Below are 15,777 nucleotides of genomic sequence, written 5' to 3'. Positions count from 1 at the left end.
CCTCTTGCCCACCCAGCACCAAGCTCTTGCCTCCCTCCCTCAGTGGCCTCACTCTGCAGATTAATGGGGCATCACCATCATGGCTGGCCTTAGAGGGAAACTTTCCATGTTGCATCCGGTCCAGCCTTTCTCTGGGCCTCATCAGTCAAGGCATCAGAAGTATTGTTTTGTGAGATTCTACAGGTGTTCAGTACGTTTTTAGGTTTAGGTGTGCAGGCCCAGACTGATTTGCGCATTGGTCTTTTAGACGTCACGACAGTAAAAAATAAGGGTATCTATCTCACCTGGTGATGCTGGGTCAGGGATAGCCTGCTTTCTACATCAGGATGCAGTGGGAGAAGGCCCTGGAGGGCAGGACCTTTTTTTCTGGGGGCCAGGGAGGGGATGGCACCTTACGTCCTCGAGGTCCTGTGGATCTGATGGCCCCATAAGATGAGAACGGGGAACAGCAGGTCAGAACAGAAAAGAGGAGGCCATCTAGACAAATACTGGGGGCCACAGACACACTCAGGCTTGTTTCTTGTGGCGTATTTTGGGGTTGGCCAGGCCCCTGCAGAGGCGCTGGGGCACACAGGTGTGCCTGGTTCATCCATCTCGCCATGCAGTGGGGCCGCCTGCTGCCTCACCCCACTCAGCCTGTTCTCTCCTGCCTCAATCCAAAGCTTCACGCTAGGTTTAAGGGGTAGGAAGACAACCAGTTTTAAAATGCTCACCACTAAATGTAAACCTAAGTAATGTTGAATTTTGTTTCTTTTCACTGTATTATCACTCTATTGTTGTCTCTTTTTCCAGATTTTGATTGAAATAGTAAGATAAACAAGTTAATAAATAACCCAAGACAAAATAAATGAGAGTCACCTTACTTCTGTCACCAAGCACCCTGGCCTGACCCAGTTCTCCGACATCCTACCCTGACCCAGCACCCACAGTGCCTTAGTTTTATCTTCCTCATCACTTGGGTTTCTTGTTCTTGACCTTTCTGGGCTGGGGTGCCTGTTTTTATTTGCTCTGTGTTTGTCATGAGGTCATGTCATGATTGCAACTTGGGTACCATGCCTTTTGGCTTTTGTCAAGAAAGCCAGGTTAAGTTAGAAACGGAGGAAAGGTAGGTCTCCAAGAAATAAGGCGTGCATGAGTCTCCCGCTACCTTGCCCCTCCCCACTGTGCCAGTTCCTCGAACTGCACTGAGTGTTAGAGTCACGGAGTGGAGCACAGGCCCAGGCCCCGGGGGGCCATTCTCCAAGGGGACCCCTGTTCTTGGCCTTTTTCAGTGGGATGGGTGGTGGGTCTCCAGTGGCACCACCTAGAGCTTGTCGTGTTTTAAGCCAAGCACTTGGCTTTTGGCCTACTCCCCAGCGCTGCCTAACCAGGCCGTCTTCCTGGTTAGAGGACATGGACATAGTGTGTGTGGTATATTCCTCACCAATCAGACGAACAGAAGCTTCAGTAGAAACCTGCTCGGGGAGGGGGAGGGGAGGTGTGTTAAGTGGGAAGCATTTCTAGGGAGATCCTTTGTCCACTTCTTTCTGCAAGAGTAGACAGTGGTCCTGTCCAGGGTGTTGGACAAGGATGCCCAGGTAAGAGACAGAACCTTTAAAGCTCTTTCTACATGTGAGGCCCAGAGCTTCCAGGGGGCTCAGCTTGAGACTTCCACTTCTCCATCCCTAATTCACGCTGCACCTGAACATACTAACAGTTCTAGAAGCCATGAAGAACAGAAACCTGTTCCTCACACTTGCTTGGCCTAGAAATCAGGCCGCCCTGCCCTGAGTGAGATGCTGGTTTTCAGAGCTTTACTGTAGTTTAAGTCCCACCCTTCTTTACAGGCTTGTCCCTCCAAGGAAGGACCACCAACTCTGGGAAGCTCTGATCCCAGAACCTGTCAGGGTTGCGGTCCATTCAAGACTCCACTGGCCACTAACTGAAGGATGAAGAGTAGTTCTTGTCACTAGAGTCCAAACATGAGGAAACGGGCTTAAAATACAAAGGATGATGAAAATGTTCTAGAACTAAATAGAGGTGGTGGTTGCATTATTGGACTGAATGCTACTGAATAGTTCACTTTAAGTGGTTAAAATTATGTGAATTTCACTTCAGTAAAAAAAAAATACAGACTGAACCATTTTAGGTGGAAGCACTCCCCGCCGTGGAGCCAGAGACTGGGGATCCCGGGGTCATGCCTGTCTTGGGCTGGGGGTGGGGAGGGCTGGTCCCCTCTTCTAGTCCAGAACGCTCCAAGTTCATGAAGGCATGGCTTTTTCCTGATCATTCCTCCTCAGAACTATTTTGTGAATCTTTCACATTCTTACTTTTCCTCCCAAAGTGGTATATTTAGTGCTGTTCATCACAGGCTAAATAAGGTTTTATTATGATTCTTAGGTTTTATAGTTAAGAATAGTTGGTGCATCCAGGTTACGGGAGGTTGGCAAGCAGCTGGGGAAGTCAGCCATGAAGTCAGCAGGAGCAATTTCTCTCCAGTAAGAGGACAAGCTTTCCTCTTAGACGCCTCCTCGCTCTTACACCGGCTCTTTTCAGCACTGCCCTTAGCTCGCTGTCATCCCAGCCCCAGGGTTACCAGGCTTTGTGGAGTACTGCCTTAGGAAAGGGGAGGTTGGTATTGAGACAGAAGGAATAAGGCATCAAAGGTTCCACTGTTGAATTCTCAATTTTCAAGTAATAGTTTCCTAAAAAGGTACTACTGGTTACGTCCTGTCTTTCACGTGTTATTTGTCCAGTTGAAAGCGGATGCGCGATTGACCTTTCCTCTCAGTGGCGTGGCTGGTGGACTGGAGCCAAGCACGGCAGTGCTGGTCAGGCAGGCCGGGCCACGCCTCGCAGGGTCGTGTGGGCCGTGATGGCTCAGCCTAAGTAGGTTGGGAGTCATCCACGGGTTTTTAAGCAGCTGGAGGGATTCGATTAGGATGCAGCACAAAGTGGCCGGAATGCAAGAGAAGAGCCTTTCCTAGGAGGGGAGGGCAGGCTGGAGGCACACGGAGATGTGGGGAAGGCGCTGCTAGAATGGAGACTGGAAAAACTGCGATGACATTTATAGAACTTGATGTTTGGACCAGCACGAGGACAAGATAAACCCCCATTGAAAATCTTCCGGAGCCCACTTGCACACGTGCAGTACCAGCTTCTAGTCCTCAGCCTGTTCTCTCCACGTGGAAGGACGTGAGCACTGGTGAGGATGGTGCAGCCAACACCAGACAGACTTCCCAGAGTGGAGTAGACAGTGGGTTTATTTTTAACATTAAAGACTTCTGCCCACTTTACTAAAACATCCTCAGAAGACAGTTTTAGTGTTACATAAACCAGTGCTTGCCCAGTTCCAGGGTTCTACGGAAGTTGTTTTAAACTCCTGGCATCCTACAGCACACTGAGCTGGGAGGGACCAGGAGTGCTTTTTTCCGTTTTTGCAGATGAGGGAGGAGGCCCAGCTTGCCCAGGACCACATGAAGCCTCATGGCAGAGCCTGGATTTGTTCTCACACTGCAGGCCGACCTTCTATGGAAACTCTGACCCTTGGTTTCCTCATCTGTAATACGGGGCAGTACCTTCCTTGGAGGGTAGATACCAGGACTAAAGTCAATCTGTGAGGCTCTTGGTTTAGTGCTAGGTCTACACCGGAAGTGCCTGTTGAGAGTTAGGTGTCCTCACTGGCCGCAGGGGCAAGTCTAATCCCGAAATACAGAAGACTGGGACGCAGGACTGCGGTGTGACCTCGGGAGGACACCCACGTTCAGCACCGGCTCTGGCACCAGCCGTGCTGTGCAACGTGGTGGTACTTTCACAGAGACTGACCTTCCACAGGAGCACGGAGAGTCTCTTCTGGAAGGACCTGTACAAGCCTGCGGGTGGGCGGACTACCCGTATCACTGTGCAGAAAGGACCTGGGAGCCCACACACGAGGGAGGCGGCACAAGTACAGGCCTTGGCCTGCAAGCAGTTCTCCGGACAAGGCTCAGCATGGCTGCCATGCCCCTTGGCCTCTCCCAGTGCCCCTAGTGCCCTGGGAGTCAGGGGTCAGAGCAGTTCAAGTGTAAGGACAAGAAGAAAGCTGGAGAGTGGGCCGGAGGGGCTGCCAGAGCTCCCAGGCTTGACTGTCCCTCCCTCTCCCCTTAATTGCGTGAAAGGAGACTGACAGGTGTTGCTGACAACACTGGTGTCACCTTGTTAGGTAACCAGGAAAGCGTGAACTTCCTACTGCATCAGTGAGGCGAACGCAGATAAATCTAACCTCAAGACGAACTCCCAGTTCCTGCAATTTAGATGTTTGTGTTTCCCTCTTCCTAAGTGTTAGGGAAGAAGACCGGCTACTGAAACCCACCAGGCTGCTGGGGGAGGGAGCACGGGGACCACGAGGCCGGCCTTCGCACAGGCCCCGGCTACAGCCCGCGGGTTCCGTATTAGCTGCCGAGTTTTAAGCAGGAGTGGGGATAAGGTGGGCGACTCCTTTAATTTTGCCCCCTTGGTGTAGCCACCCACCTCACCCATCCCTGAGGCCAAAGAGAAAGGGCTGCCTGACACCCAGGTTTGATTGTTTCCATTTTATTGCTCAAACACGGAACTTGAGGCGAGCCTGGACCTTCAGCAACGTGCAGAGAAGAGGCTGAGGGGGTGGGGACACGGCCTGGCTGAGAAAGGGAAATACTGGAAGGGGTACAGGGGGTGGTCACCATGACACCAGAAGACACCATCAGCCACACCATCTGGGGCGAGGAAGGGAGCAGAGAGGAAACGGGCACAGCAGTGGTTTTTCCCGTGCCCCTAGCACCCACATGGAGGCCACGTGTTTGGAAATAGACCGGGAGGAGGAAAGGGCTGTCTGGAGTCTCCCTCTCCACCCTGCTTTCTCGTCAGACTTCACATCCCTACCACTTGCCCCTTCTACCATCTGGAAAATGGACACAGCGAACAGAGGAAGCAAAATAAATTAACGTTCCGATGAGTGTGCGTGTGGGTAGACATTCGTTCCCATGTGATGAGGGAAGGGGCGAGGGAAGGGGGGGTGACACCACCTAAAATGACCCTCCACCTCGATTCCCCAGCCCAGTCCTTTCCCCCTTCCCCCAAAGCCACCATCCAACCAGATAGAAAAATAAAGGTCTAATTCACTCAGAATTCTTCAGTTTTTACAAAACTAACAGGGTGGAGCAGGGGAGGGAGCGGGGAGGCAGGCAGCCGCGGGAGCAGGGCTGGGGAGGGGCTATGCTTCTGCCTCCACCTGAGGCTGGCCCCCGGGTGCCGCATCCTTCTGCTCATCCTTCATCTCTGTGTCGGCCTGACGGCCGCCTGCAGCTGTGGCTGCCTTGGCCTGCAACAAGGAGAGGGAGGGATGAATCCTAGTTCTCATCTGGCCCTGTCCCTCTGATGGGAAAGTCACTTACTCCCTGTCCCTCTGCCACCTGCGATCTGATGGCACCCCTGTATTTGCCTAGCACGTGACGCCTGTACAGTCTGTGCCCAAACTGCGGATTCCCCCAAGTGAAAAAAAATACACACTAACTTCTGACAGAATTACACGGACACAGCAACTCCCTTTTTAGATGTCCTAAAGATAGAGCTGCACATGTACAAAATTATGAATTCACATCATCATTTACTGCACTACTGTGTAAGATGGTACTTACCCAGGGTAGCTACTACCACGTGTGGATACTGAACACTTAACTATGCTGGTTTAGAGGCGAGGGTATAGTTGAGTGGCAGAGCGTGTGCTTAGCATACATAAATGAGGTCCTGGGCTCAATCCCCGGTACCTCCTCTAAAAAACCAAATAAACCTAATTAACCCCCCCCAATAATAAAAAAATAAAAAATAAATATGGCTGGTTCAGAGTGATTTAAATATAAAATACACATTGGATTTTGAAGACTTAGCCTGAAAAAAAAATACGTAAGTACAATTTTTAAAGATTACATGCTACAATTTTTAGATACCTAACCTGAGTTTTTTTTTGGGGGGGGGGGAATTAGGTTTTATTTATGTTTTTTTTTTAAATGGAGGGACTGGGGACTGAACCCAGGACCCTGTGCATGCTAAGCACATGCTCTTTACCACTGAGCTATTCCCTCGCCCTAGATACCTGCGTTTCTGAAACCTGTGTTTTACATGGGCACAAGGAACGTGAGCACAGAGCAGCCAGCCTGACCCTGGGGCCTGATCCTGCAAGAATGCCGGCCGTCAGAAGGGCTTTTACTGAGAACACGTGTGCTACCGCTCCAGGGACTAGGACAGCTTCTGGCTTCCGTGACTGGACAGAGAGCCCGTGCTGGCTGGGCTGGGCACGGGGACAAGGTAGCGCCCCCTTCTCTGTCCACCCGAACTGCTCCCTGTCCCCATCCTCGCTCACCTTGCTCTCCTCCTCAGCCAGCCTCTCAAACATGTTGGCATAGAGCTTCTTCTCCCGAGCGAGCTGCTTGCGGATCCGCTGCTGGCAGATAGCCAGCTGGGCCCTGGCAGCTTTGTTGCTGGGGTAGAGCTGCAGGACCTTCTGGAAGTCAGCCCGTGCCAAGTCGAAGTCATTCACTGCCAGGTGGGCCTCTCCCCGGCGGAAAAGGCCCTTCTCATTGTTGCTGTCCAGTTCCAAGGCCTAAGACACAGGGAGGAAGCAACAGCAAGACCTCAGATCCTGCAGCTTCTCAGTCCAAGACTGGGCTCCAAAGGTGGCCCTCAGTGGGATGCGGCTGAACGGCAGCATTGGCTCCAGCCCGGAAAGGACCAGTCTTGGGCATTCCATGGAAAGGACAAGGTCTAGCAGGGAACTTCACTTAGTCCGAGAGGCAGAATGGGAAGCCAGGTCTTTAGATGAAAGAGAAGACCCTGTGACGTTTCCATTCTCTTTAGGGTGAGGCAGGCACAGGGAAGGGCGAGCCGGGGAGGAAGTGCGGGGGCCGTTCTTCCATCCAACGTCTCCTTCTACCTCTGCCGCCACCTCCTACCACTAAGGCCAAGGTGTTGGCTCCTGGGTCCTCGGTCTCAGAGTTCTGCTGCTCCGCCTGCCCCCACCACCCTAGTCACTGAGGCAAGTTTCAGACACTCCAGCAGCTCACCTGACCTTGCCTGTGAAAGCTACCTCCGCGCCCTCACCTTGTTACAGTTTTCAACAGCAGCTGAGAAGGCGTGTAGTTTCAGATGACACATGGCCAGGTTGAGGTGGGAGGCCAGCCGAAGGGCCTGTGCCTTCTGCGCGTCCTCATCAGACAAACTCGACTCATATTCCAGCCAGGACACAATCTTCTTGTACTGCAGTAAAGCTTGCTTGTACTTGCCTTCCTAGAATGGGAGGGAGGCTCAGGCACAGAGCACAGGCTCAGCAGCCCCAGGCCGTCGCACCCTGGAGTCACCAGTGACCCATGGCCTGCGCGAGTCCTGCCTCCCCTACACCCCCAGGCTCAACCAGCTGGCTCTCATATGCTCGGCGAAGGTGGCAGGTGCCAGCCTGCCTCCTCCACAGCAGAACGTGCGCTCAGTCGTGGGGGGAAGGCGAATGCAGAGGCGCCCCCACGGGCTGGCCACGGGGCCACAGCCGTAGGCTCACCTTGAAGTGCACGGTGCCCCGCTCTTTCACTATGGCGCTCTGCTCCAGCTTCTCCTCTGAACTCATCTCCCAAGACTCCTTGGCCTGCCAGACACCCAGGGGTGAACAAGTTGTCAGCTGCCCCAGAGAGTCACCTCTTGGGGGAAGCTGACTTCACGGTAGGGAAGACCATGAACAAACCCACCTTCTCAAAACTCTTCAGATGGACTTCGTATTTCAGCTCAGCATTTGGTGGGATCTGGAACTTTTCCTTCCCAACACTGCCAAAGGCATGGCTGTGGGGACAAGAAAACACTAGGTCACCTCAGCAGCACTTAACCCGCTCCCCACTGGAAAGGCTTCTTCCTTCCTGGAAAAGTTCCTCCCCATCCCTTGAGTCTTGGTGCACATGTTTCCTGCTCGGCAAAATCCTCCCCGACCTCTTAGAGTTAGTTGGTCTCTTAGTGTCTCACACACCCTCCTCATAACTCATGCTACGTACTGGAATGCTTACTAATTTAAATGGAGTCACTAAACAAGAGTCACTAGAAGGCAGAGATAATGTCTTTGAATACTAAGGAATTTTTAGCATTGTGCCTGGCACACAGTAGGTGTGTTTCAGTAAGTATCATTAATGACTGAATAAATTAATGGGAGATGAAAATCTTGATGTTGCCAAAAAAGGGAATCTGAAGCAGCCGGGACTGGATTCAAGGAGACGTGGATAACTGTGGCCATGCTCCTGAAGACAACGAAGAGCTCATGCTGATGACTGTGGGGGCGGGTGGGCAGAGCCACAGGGAGTACATGCAGGGGATGGGACACAAGTGGCCAGTTACACAACTCCCGGTGGACCTCGGCTCGCCCACCTGCTCTACAAAGCGCCCACACCTGGGCCGAAGTGTTCCTCACCTGGGCTTGAGGTACACAATGGAATGTTCTCCTTTTTCCATGCGCTGAATGGCTTTCTCCAGCCCACAAGGCAGATCCACAGTCTCGCCCTCACCAATCTCAAAGCAGAGCTCGCGCCGGTCAAACATCTGGTCCTTGTAGTACCCTTCCAGTGCAACTGGCGAGGGAGAGGCAGTGCACCAGCGCCGTGAGTGGGCCAGTGGCTGAGGAGGGTGCCACCTCACCGCCTCCTGCCCCCACACGCCCTTGCTGCGTTCTCAGACATGAATGGGTGTTAAGAGGACGTGGTCCAGTCCCTCATTTTACAGATAAGAAAACAGGATCAGAGAAAGGCATGAGGTCGCCCAAATCCACCCAGGGCCCAAGTGTTGGGATCCGAATTGAAATCCCAGGTTGTACTGTCTCACCCTCCACCATGGCACCGTCGTTGGGCTTGGCGTAGCCTTCGCCCCGAATCCGTATTCTCCTGATGATCCCCCCATCTTCTTCTTCTGTCAGGTCCTCCCCCTTGAACTCAAACAGCTCCACCTGTGGGACAGGACGTCCGTAGGATGACACAACTCCTCTCTCACTCAAAAGAGTCCTTGGTAAATGCCAGACCCGGTCTGATCACAAGGGCAGCCACACTGGGCGTGGACAGAGCGGCTGAGCTCTTGGCAGCGGCCCTCGTGTCAGCTTCGGTAGAGGTGGGCAGGCCCCACGGATTCAATTTAACTGCAGGGGATCACTCTGTTACCTGCTCCACAGAACAAGCACACGTTCCAGACGGTCCTCACTCAGCCACCAGAGAAGCCCCATGCGACAGGCATTAGAAATGACCGCTACCTCTCAGGAGTCTTCTGAACATTTTCCAAGTACCCACTGATTAGGGCTCAACCATTTTCAAGACTGAACATGTCAAATTCCACTGCCTCGGCAAAGGCTTTCCTCCCCGACTTGACCCATGGGGGAGGCATCGTCCCCCTCCCCTTATCTCTAGAGCACCAGTGCTCCCTGCTGTCACTCACAACCACACATAGATCATGACCTCCTGACTACTTTCAGTTACAGCACACCTCCTCTGTGCACCACTCTTGAGATAAACATGCCTGAACCCCTGACTCTGCTGCTTCAAGTCTGAAGAGGGCTTTGTGGCTACCTCTTCCCACCTGACACCTCCATCATCCGCCACGGTCTGGCAGCAGCAGGCAATGTGCACAGCAGTGCCAGCTGCCCTCTCCATCTCTCCCCCTCCCCTAAGGGCAGGCCCTCAGCCTCGGCTACATTGTCTCCAAGCCGCAGGAAGGGCTGGAGGGCAGCCAGAAACTGGGTGGAGATAAGGCTGGCTCTCTGCCTTGCTCTCTGTGGCCAGACACTCACCTCAAACACAAGCGTGGCATTAGGAGGGATCTTCGGAGGGCTGCCTGCCGTACCATAGGCATATTCTGGTTTGCAGGTGATGTGGCACACTTCCCCCACTTTCATGGTTGCCACGGCAATGTCCCAAGCCTTGATGACCTCCCCTGTCGGTACAGAAAACAAACATGTTCTCCTTGACTGGGATCTGACTCTTGGTTCAGACAGTGGCCCAAGAGACTGACTGTGCCATCCATGCCCCAGGGGAAGCAGGACACCTTTTAGAAATGGGACCGGGAAGGTGGAAAACTTGCTTGCGATAAATGCTGTCAGGTCTCAGACCTCTTTCAAAACAAACCAACCAACCACGCAACTCTAGAACAAAGGGGTTCAAGAAATAAGGCAGTCCAGTCCCAAAGAGGAAGTAAGGTGTTCAGAGGAATGAGATAAAAATCAATATAGTTTCGAGACAGTGGAAGAAAAAGCAATTAACAGGAAAAAAATTAACAGACTGTAATAAACTACTCCTTTTAAAGCTTGAGAATGTGGTTTCAGCTTGCAACAGCTTACACACCCCTATCCTACCAGCCTATTAACCATGCCTACCTTTCCCCAGGTCGAAAGAGAATTTGTCCTTGCGGTCCAGGCTGGAGTCGAACTTGGTGCCATCCAGCAGCCATCCTGTGTAGTGGACAAAGACACGGTCCCCGATCATGGGCATCTCCGTGCCGGTGCCCTCTCGCTTGATGGCCTGGGAGGAAGAAAGGGAGGTGGTGAGCACCTGAGGAAGGAAGCAGAGAGGCCCCAAGACTGCCTGCATGTCTCCACTGGGAGCACCCACAGACTCTTCTGCCTCCTTGTAAGTAACTCAACTGCCCAGTCATCAAATGACTCTGATATGGAGCTTGGCTAGAAACTGACCTCCCTGTCTTGAACTGTGACATGACTTAGTCTGAAAAACTGGAGACAAAACACCTGAGTTCAAGTTTTTGTTGAATGTTCTTATCAAGTCACTTTAACTCTCCAGACCTTTCTGGTAAAGTAGTGACGCTCGTCTCCGTCAGAGCTGTTACCGGGTTTAATTGGTTAAAGGCTGAGTAAAACATCAGCAGCAGCAAAAGGAAAAGCACTTGTGCTACCTCTCCTCATCTGTCTTAAACGCCGGTCATCAGATCAGGGTCTGGTCTAGACAGAGAAGAGAAACGCGAGTAATGAAGGGAACAGGAGCAGTCCAAAAGAGGTAAATACCAGGTTGTGATGAGCACGGGGCTCTCTGCCAGGCCCTCAACTCTGACTTGGGACTTGAGCATTCCTGACTAGTGGGCTATTTAGGTCCTCGGTTTAAGCTAGAGTATTTCCCAGAAACTTGTAAGACTCTACTTTTCTTCTTTAGCATTTCTAGTAGGTGCCTCTGTGGGCTACCTGGCAGGTGTGTGGTTGGTTACCCTCTAAGAGCAAGCTTCCACAATGGAATGGACAATGAACTCAAGCAGAAATAGAAAAGTAAAGAGGAAGGAGTGGAGGAAAGAAGGGAAATGAGTCTCCCTGGGAGCCACGTGCACACTGGGAGAGTAGCCAGGTGCGTTTCTGGACCAGCCAGGAGGTCCCCGAGGTCCCCAACTTGCCCAAGACACACACACTTGTGGGGCTTGGCGGTGGGAAGCTAGGAGGAAAAGAAACACTGGGTGAGGACAGGGCACGAATCCGGGCTAGGATTTCGCCATCCTGGACAGCGCAGAAGCCCTGGCTCTGAAGCATAGCCGGTTATCCTGACCTGGGTCAAGATGCCCCACTGACTGGGTCCCAGACCCCTCCCCCTGGCTCTTCGGGCGGTAACGTGGTAGCCGGCTCTCAAGCAAAAGCATCTCCTCCCAGCCCCGCACCCCGAGCTCAGGAAGGCCGAGGGTGGGGTGAGGGGTGGTGAAGAGACTACAGGTCCCGGCATGCACCGGGGCGGGGGGAGGGGGACGGCATGGCCGAGCGGGTGACCTAGCCGGGTCCCAGCCTTTAGGAAAGGGGTGACGAGAGGGCGGAGGGCGCCAGGCCCGCGCACCAAGTCGCACAAAGGCCCGCGGGCCAAGAAATAACTCCTGGGACCCGCTTCAACTCCCGGCTAATGTTTAACTGCCGGGGTCGGCGAGCTCCGCACCACCGAGAAGCAGGCGGCCCGGGGGCTCCCCGGCTGCGGCCGGCAGGGAAGGAGCTGGTCGCAGGGTCGCAGAGAGGGCGGTGCACGCCGCCGGGCTCCCTGCAGCTCGCGCGCCCGCCCTCCCGCCGCGCCCCTCCCCGCGCACGCCGCAGCCGAAGCGGGCGCTGCGCTCCCGGGCCTTTCCCGGGCCTGGGGGGCTGGGGGACAGAGGAGCTGGGTGGCCACAGCCCAGACCTCTCCTTTCCGCACGTGTGGCCGCCCTCCCGCTCGGAACGAGCGGCCCAGCCAAGAAGGCGATGCGCCCGGCCGCGGTTGCACGACCCACTCAACGGCCGGCCGGGAAGCTGCAGAGGCGGCCGTCCGCATCCCGAGCCCCGGCCGGAGGCTGAGAAGCGGCGGCGACCGGCTCTCCGGCGCCCCCAGCACCCCCAGGGCGCCCCTCGCCCCTTACCTTAAGCACGCCTTCATCCTGCTTGGGGCTGATGTCCACCCCCTCGAGGGGGAGCGGCGCCGACTGCGCGCCGCTCTCGGCCGCCTTCGTCTCTTCGGCGGTCATCGCGCCGTTTCTCGGGCAGCGGGCGCGGGGATATGCGCGGCTGTGCGGGCGGCCGGCCGGGGCTCGCGCACCTCTGCTCCGGCGCGCGCGGGCAGAGGAGGTGGGTCGTGGGCGGCCAGGGGAGCGATTGGTCCCACCGCCGCGGAGGGAGGGGCTGGGAGGAGCCGGGCGGCCGCGAGGGACGTGGGGGGAGAACTTTCTAGAGACGGCGGCGGCCGAGCCGGTTCGGGTTCAGGCGCTCAGGGCGCTCCTGCGAAAGGTGGTTTCTGGTTTGTTCCTCCCGCCGGCCGCCTGGCCCCGCCCCTGTCCTGGGACCCTTGGACTCCGCAGACACCCCCCGCCCCTGCTGCGCGCTCTCCCGGCCTCCTCCCCCCACCCCGTTCCCGGTCTAACCGGATTCTTCCAGATCTTTCTCGATCCTCCGCAGCATCCGACGCCGCGCAGCCGGACGTGGGCGCCGCGCGTGCGTCTCCCCGGCCCGAGATGCGGGCCGCCGGCCTCCCCGCCTCGCTGGGCGCGCGTCCGTAACGCAGAGCGGGTGGAGAGCGTTGCCCCAGTGCGCAGAGCCGGGGAGGCAGCGGGGTTTCCCCAGGGCGGGGGAGGCGGGCCGCCTTCGGCCTTGCAAAATGCTGCGAGCCCAGCAGCCCGTTTGCAAGAAATGACTCGCTGAGCTGTAAGGACTCAAATGGGGCGCGTATTAAAGGGACCTTCCCCGACAATAATAAAACTGCCGTTTCGGTTAATACTTAAGGGTTTCAACTCAAGAAAAGTCATGACATTTTACTGAAAGTCCATAGAAAGCAATACTTTCTTAATAGTGGGTTCCTAAATGTTACGGACTTCTGTGGCGTGCATAGCATCTGCGCGGTAGGTCGATGCACCGCAGCGCCCGGTTATCCAAACAATAACCTTTTGACAAGATTCTGGTATGGAGGGTCTTTGTTTTTTGTTTGTTTTTTCTTAGTACTTAACCTCAGTTTAGCATAGTGCTTGGTGCGTAGTATCAAATAGTTCTATGAATTTGTATTCCAGTAATATCACAAAAGAAAAAATTTTGGAGCCTTCGCTGTTTGCTTAGCACTATGCTGTGCCACGCAAAGTGTCCCATTTAGGTAGGTAATTAAAAGGGCTGTTACAGATGAACTTTCAATACCATACCATAGCTAGGTAGTTGACGGCAGTCCTTCCTTTCTGTCTGAACTCGACTGGAAGAAGATGCTGAAGAAATAGAACCGTTTCCTCCAGCAATTTACTGCGAACGCTTTTAGCCATGACTAAGACACTTCTCATTGGATGACTGGGCGTACCCTCAGAGGACTGGCGGGGCGTGGGGGGGGGGGCGGGGGTTGATTCACTAGGGGTTAAAACTATGTCTCTTCTACACTGTCCTCAGCAGGGTGAGAAGTAACAGTGCCAAAGCCCTCCTAAACTTCCCAAGACGAGTGGTGGCTAAGGTGCTGGCCTGTGGGGTCGCAGTTATCTTGCTACTAGCTTATGCACCTGTTCATTCTCAAGAGTGTGCTGGTTTCTTTTGAGGCTAGGGCCATTGGGTATTATCCGGCAGAGCAAGTTGGGAGAGAAAAGGAAAGTCTACCTTTAGTGTAACGCTTTCCTGCATCCTTTTAATTTTTGTCTCTGTCGCACACGTCAGCGGAGCAGTGAGGGTGTGCCTGCTGTTGCTTAAACACATGATGACAGTAGCTGGAGCCTCTGCTTCGGAGGAAGCAAAGAGTCGGGTCGCCCTCGCACTGACTGATTTGGGGCAGGTTATGGGGATCGTAACAGCTGTCAATAAGTGTGGCTGTAATGGCTAAAAAGAGGGAGTGTATGTCAGGTGTCTGGCCCAGCGCCCACCTTCAACGGGTGGTTGATAAATAACAGTCATTATTCTAGTGTGATGACGGTGAGGTGAGATGTGGACAAAGTGCTAAAAACACAGAGCTCTGTAAGCGAGGAGAGGATACTGTGGGATGGAAAGGGGAGGAGCCAGAGGGAAAGGTTGTGGGAGGAAGGTTCTGGGCCCATTCAGTCAATGGGTGGTTGAGGGGCTTGGAGAGGGGAGGGGGCAGTAGGCATTGGGTTCTTGGATTCCAGGGGAGGACCTTATTTCTAGAGTTTTTTCTGGTTATTTACATTATATTTTTCGGATTGTGAAACTTGCACATACAGTGCAGAAAGTGCACAGATGTTTTGTTCTTTCCCTCCTCTGCCACATCCCTGTCCCAGCTCGGTGAAATTAATATTCCCGTTAAAGATGTGTAACAACATAATTTTTTTCAGTGATATCATTCAGTCGTTCAAAATCCTTTTGAAATTTTCTCCTTTGGCTAGAGGAAGAGAGCCCCTCCCCCATCATCCACCTTACTCTGTAGGTAACTCCTGGTGTGATTAGAAGTTTTGTTATTGCCAGAATGAGCCTTTGGGAACTCACCTGGTACATCTCACTAATGCCAGGCCCATCCCTCAGGCACAAAGACCCCGTGTGTTTTTGGTTTTTTTCAGTGGAGGGACTGGGGATTGAACCCAGGACCTCCTGCATGCTAAATATGCGCTCTACCACTGAGCTTTTACCCTCCCCAACCAAAGACCCCTTGTTTGAAAATCCCTTGTTTTTAAAGTGCTGTTTTGACCTTCTCAGACTGCCAATGCTCTTAAATGTTAAAAAAAAAAAAAAAGTAATAGTTGAATCGTTCAAGGAAATGTGCGATGAGTGTGGTGGTGTGTGTGTGTGTGTGTATACATGCGTGCATATGTTATATGACATACCAACATAATTAACCTTGAGAACATACCACCCAACCTGAGAATTAGAACATCACCAACATGATGAGTGTCAGAAATCTAATACCCAAAATGTGAAGGACACTTACATAATTTCTTGCTACTTTCGGTGTCTGTTGACTGAGAAAATATAAGCTGTACTATTGACCAAAACAGCTGCTACACATTTCATAAAACACTTATTTATTTCTTTGAGAGATTACAGGCCCATTTCCATACGTGTGAAAGACTGGGCCTCTGTGTGGTGTCTACATGTAATGGAGACCTGCAGCTTCGTCACTGAACACGCCATGGGTCGCTGGGCAAGTTTTCTTCACCTCTGATAATTCCTCTCGCCGGGGTTTTCTTCCAGGATTAAATGATAATTATTACGTGTGAAGTACTTACGGCAGTGCATGGCATGTAGCAAGTAGATGAGCGGTAAGCTTTATGTGTGCCATTTTTCTGCTTGTTTTATTTTCTCTTTTTATATTGTGCCATGTTTTATTTATTCAGCCTGTTGATTGCTGTGATGAGGAGTAG

At 53.2% G+C, this 15,777-nt stretch overlaps 1 protein-coding gene across 1 annotated transcript; it reads right to left on the bottom strand.

The window, feature by feature from the left end:
• Window positions 1-4,535: 4,535 nt before the first annotated feature.
• FKBP4 (FKBP prolyl isomerase 4) lies at window positions 4,536-13,003 on the bottom strand. Its single transcript, XM_031444346.2, has 11 exons — window positions 12,868-13,003; window positions 12,370-12,724; window positions 10,376-10,520; window positions 9,794-9,936; window positions 8,842-8,962; window positions 8,435-8,591; window positions 7,728-7,818; window positions 7,544-7,627; window positions 7,093-7,278; window positions 6,356-6,595; window positions 4,536-5,317 (listed from the first exon to the last, which is right to left on the bottom strand). The coding sequence occupies exons 2-11, from the start codon at window positions 12,472-12,474 to the stop codon at window positions 5,210-5,212; spliced, it is 1,380 nt and encodes a 459-aa protein (XP_031300206.1). The 5' UTR covers window positions 12,475-12,724; window positions 12,868-13,003; the 3' UTR covers window positions 4,536-5,209.
• Window positions 13,004-15,777: the final 2,774 nt, after the last annotated feature.

The sequence above is a fragment of the Camelus dromedarius genome, chromosome 25 (genome assembly GCF_036321535.1).
Source record: "Camelus dromedarius isolate mCamDro1 chromosome 25, mCamDro1.pat, whole genome shotgun sequence".
In the NCBI taxonomy this organism is placed as follows: Eukaryota; Metazoa; Chordata; class Mammalia; order Artiodactyla; family Camelidae; genus Camelus; species Camelus dromedarius.
Note: the sequence above shows the minus strand (reverse complement) of the source record. Positions and strands in the feature narration are given on the sequence as shown.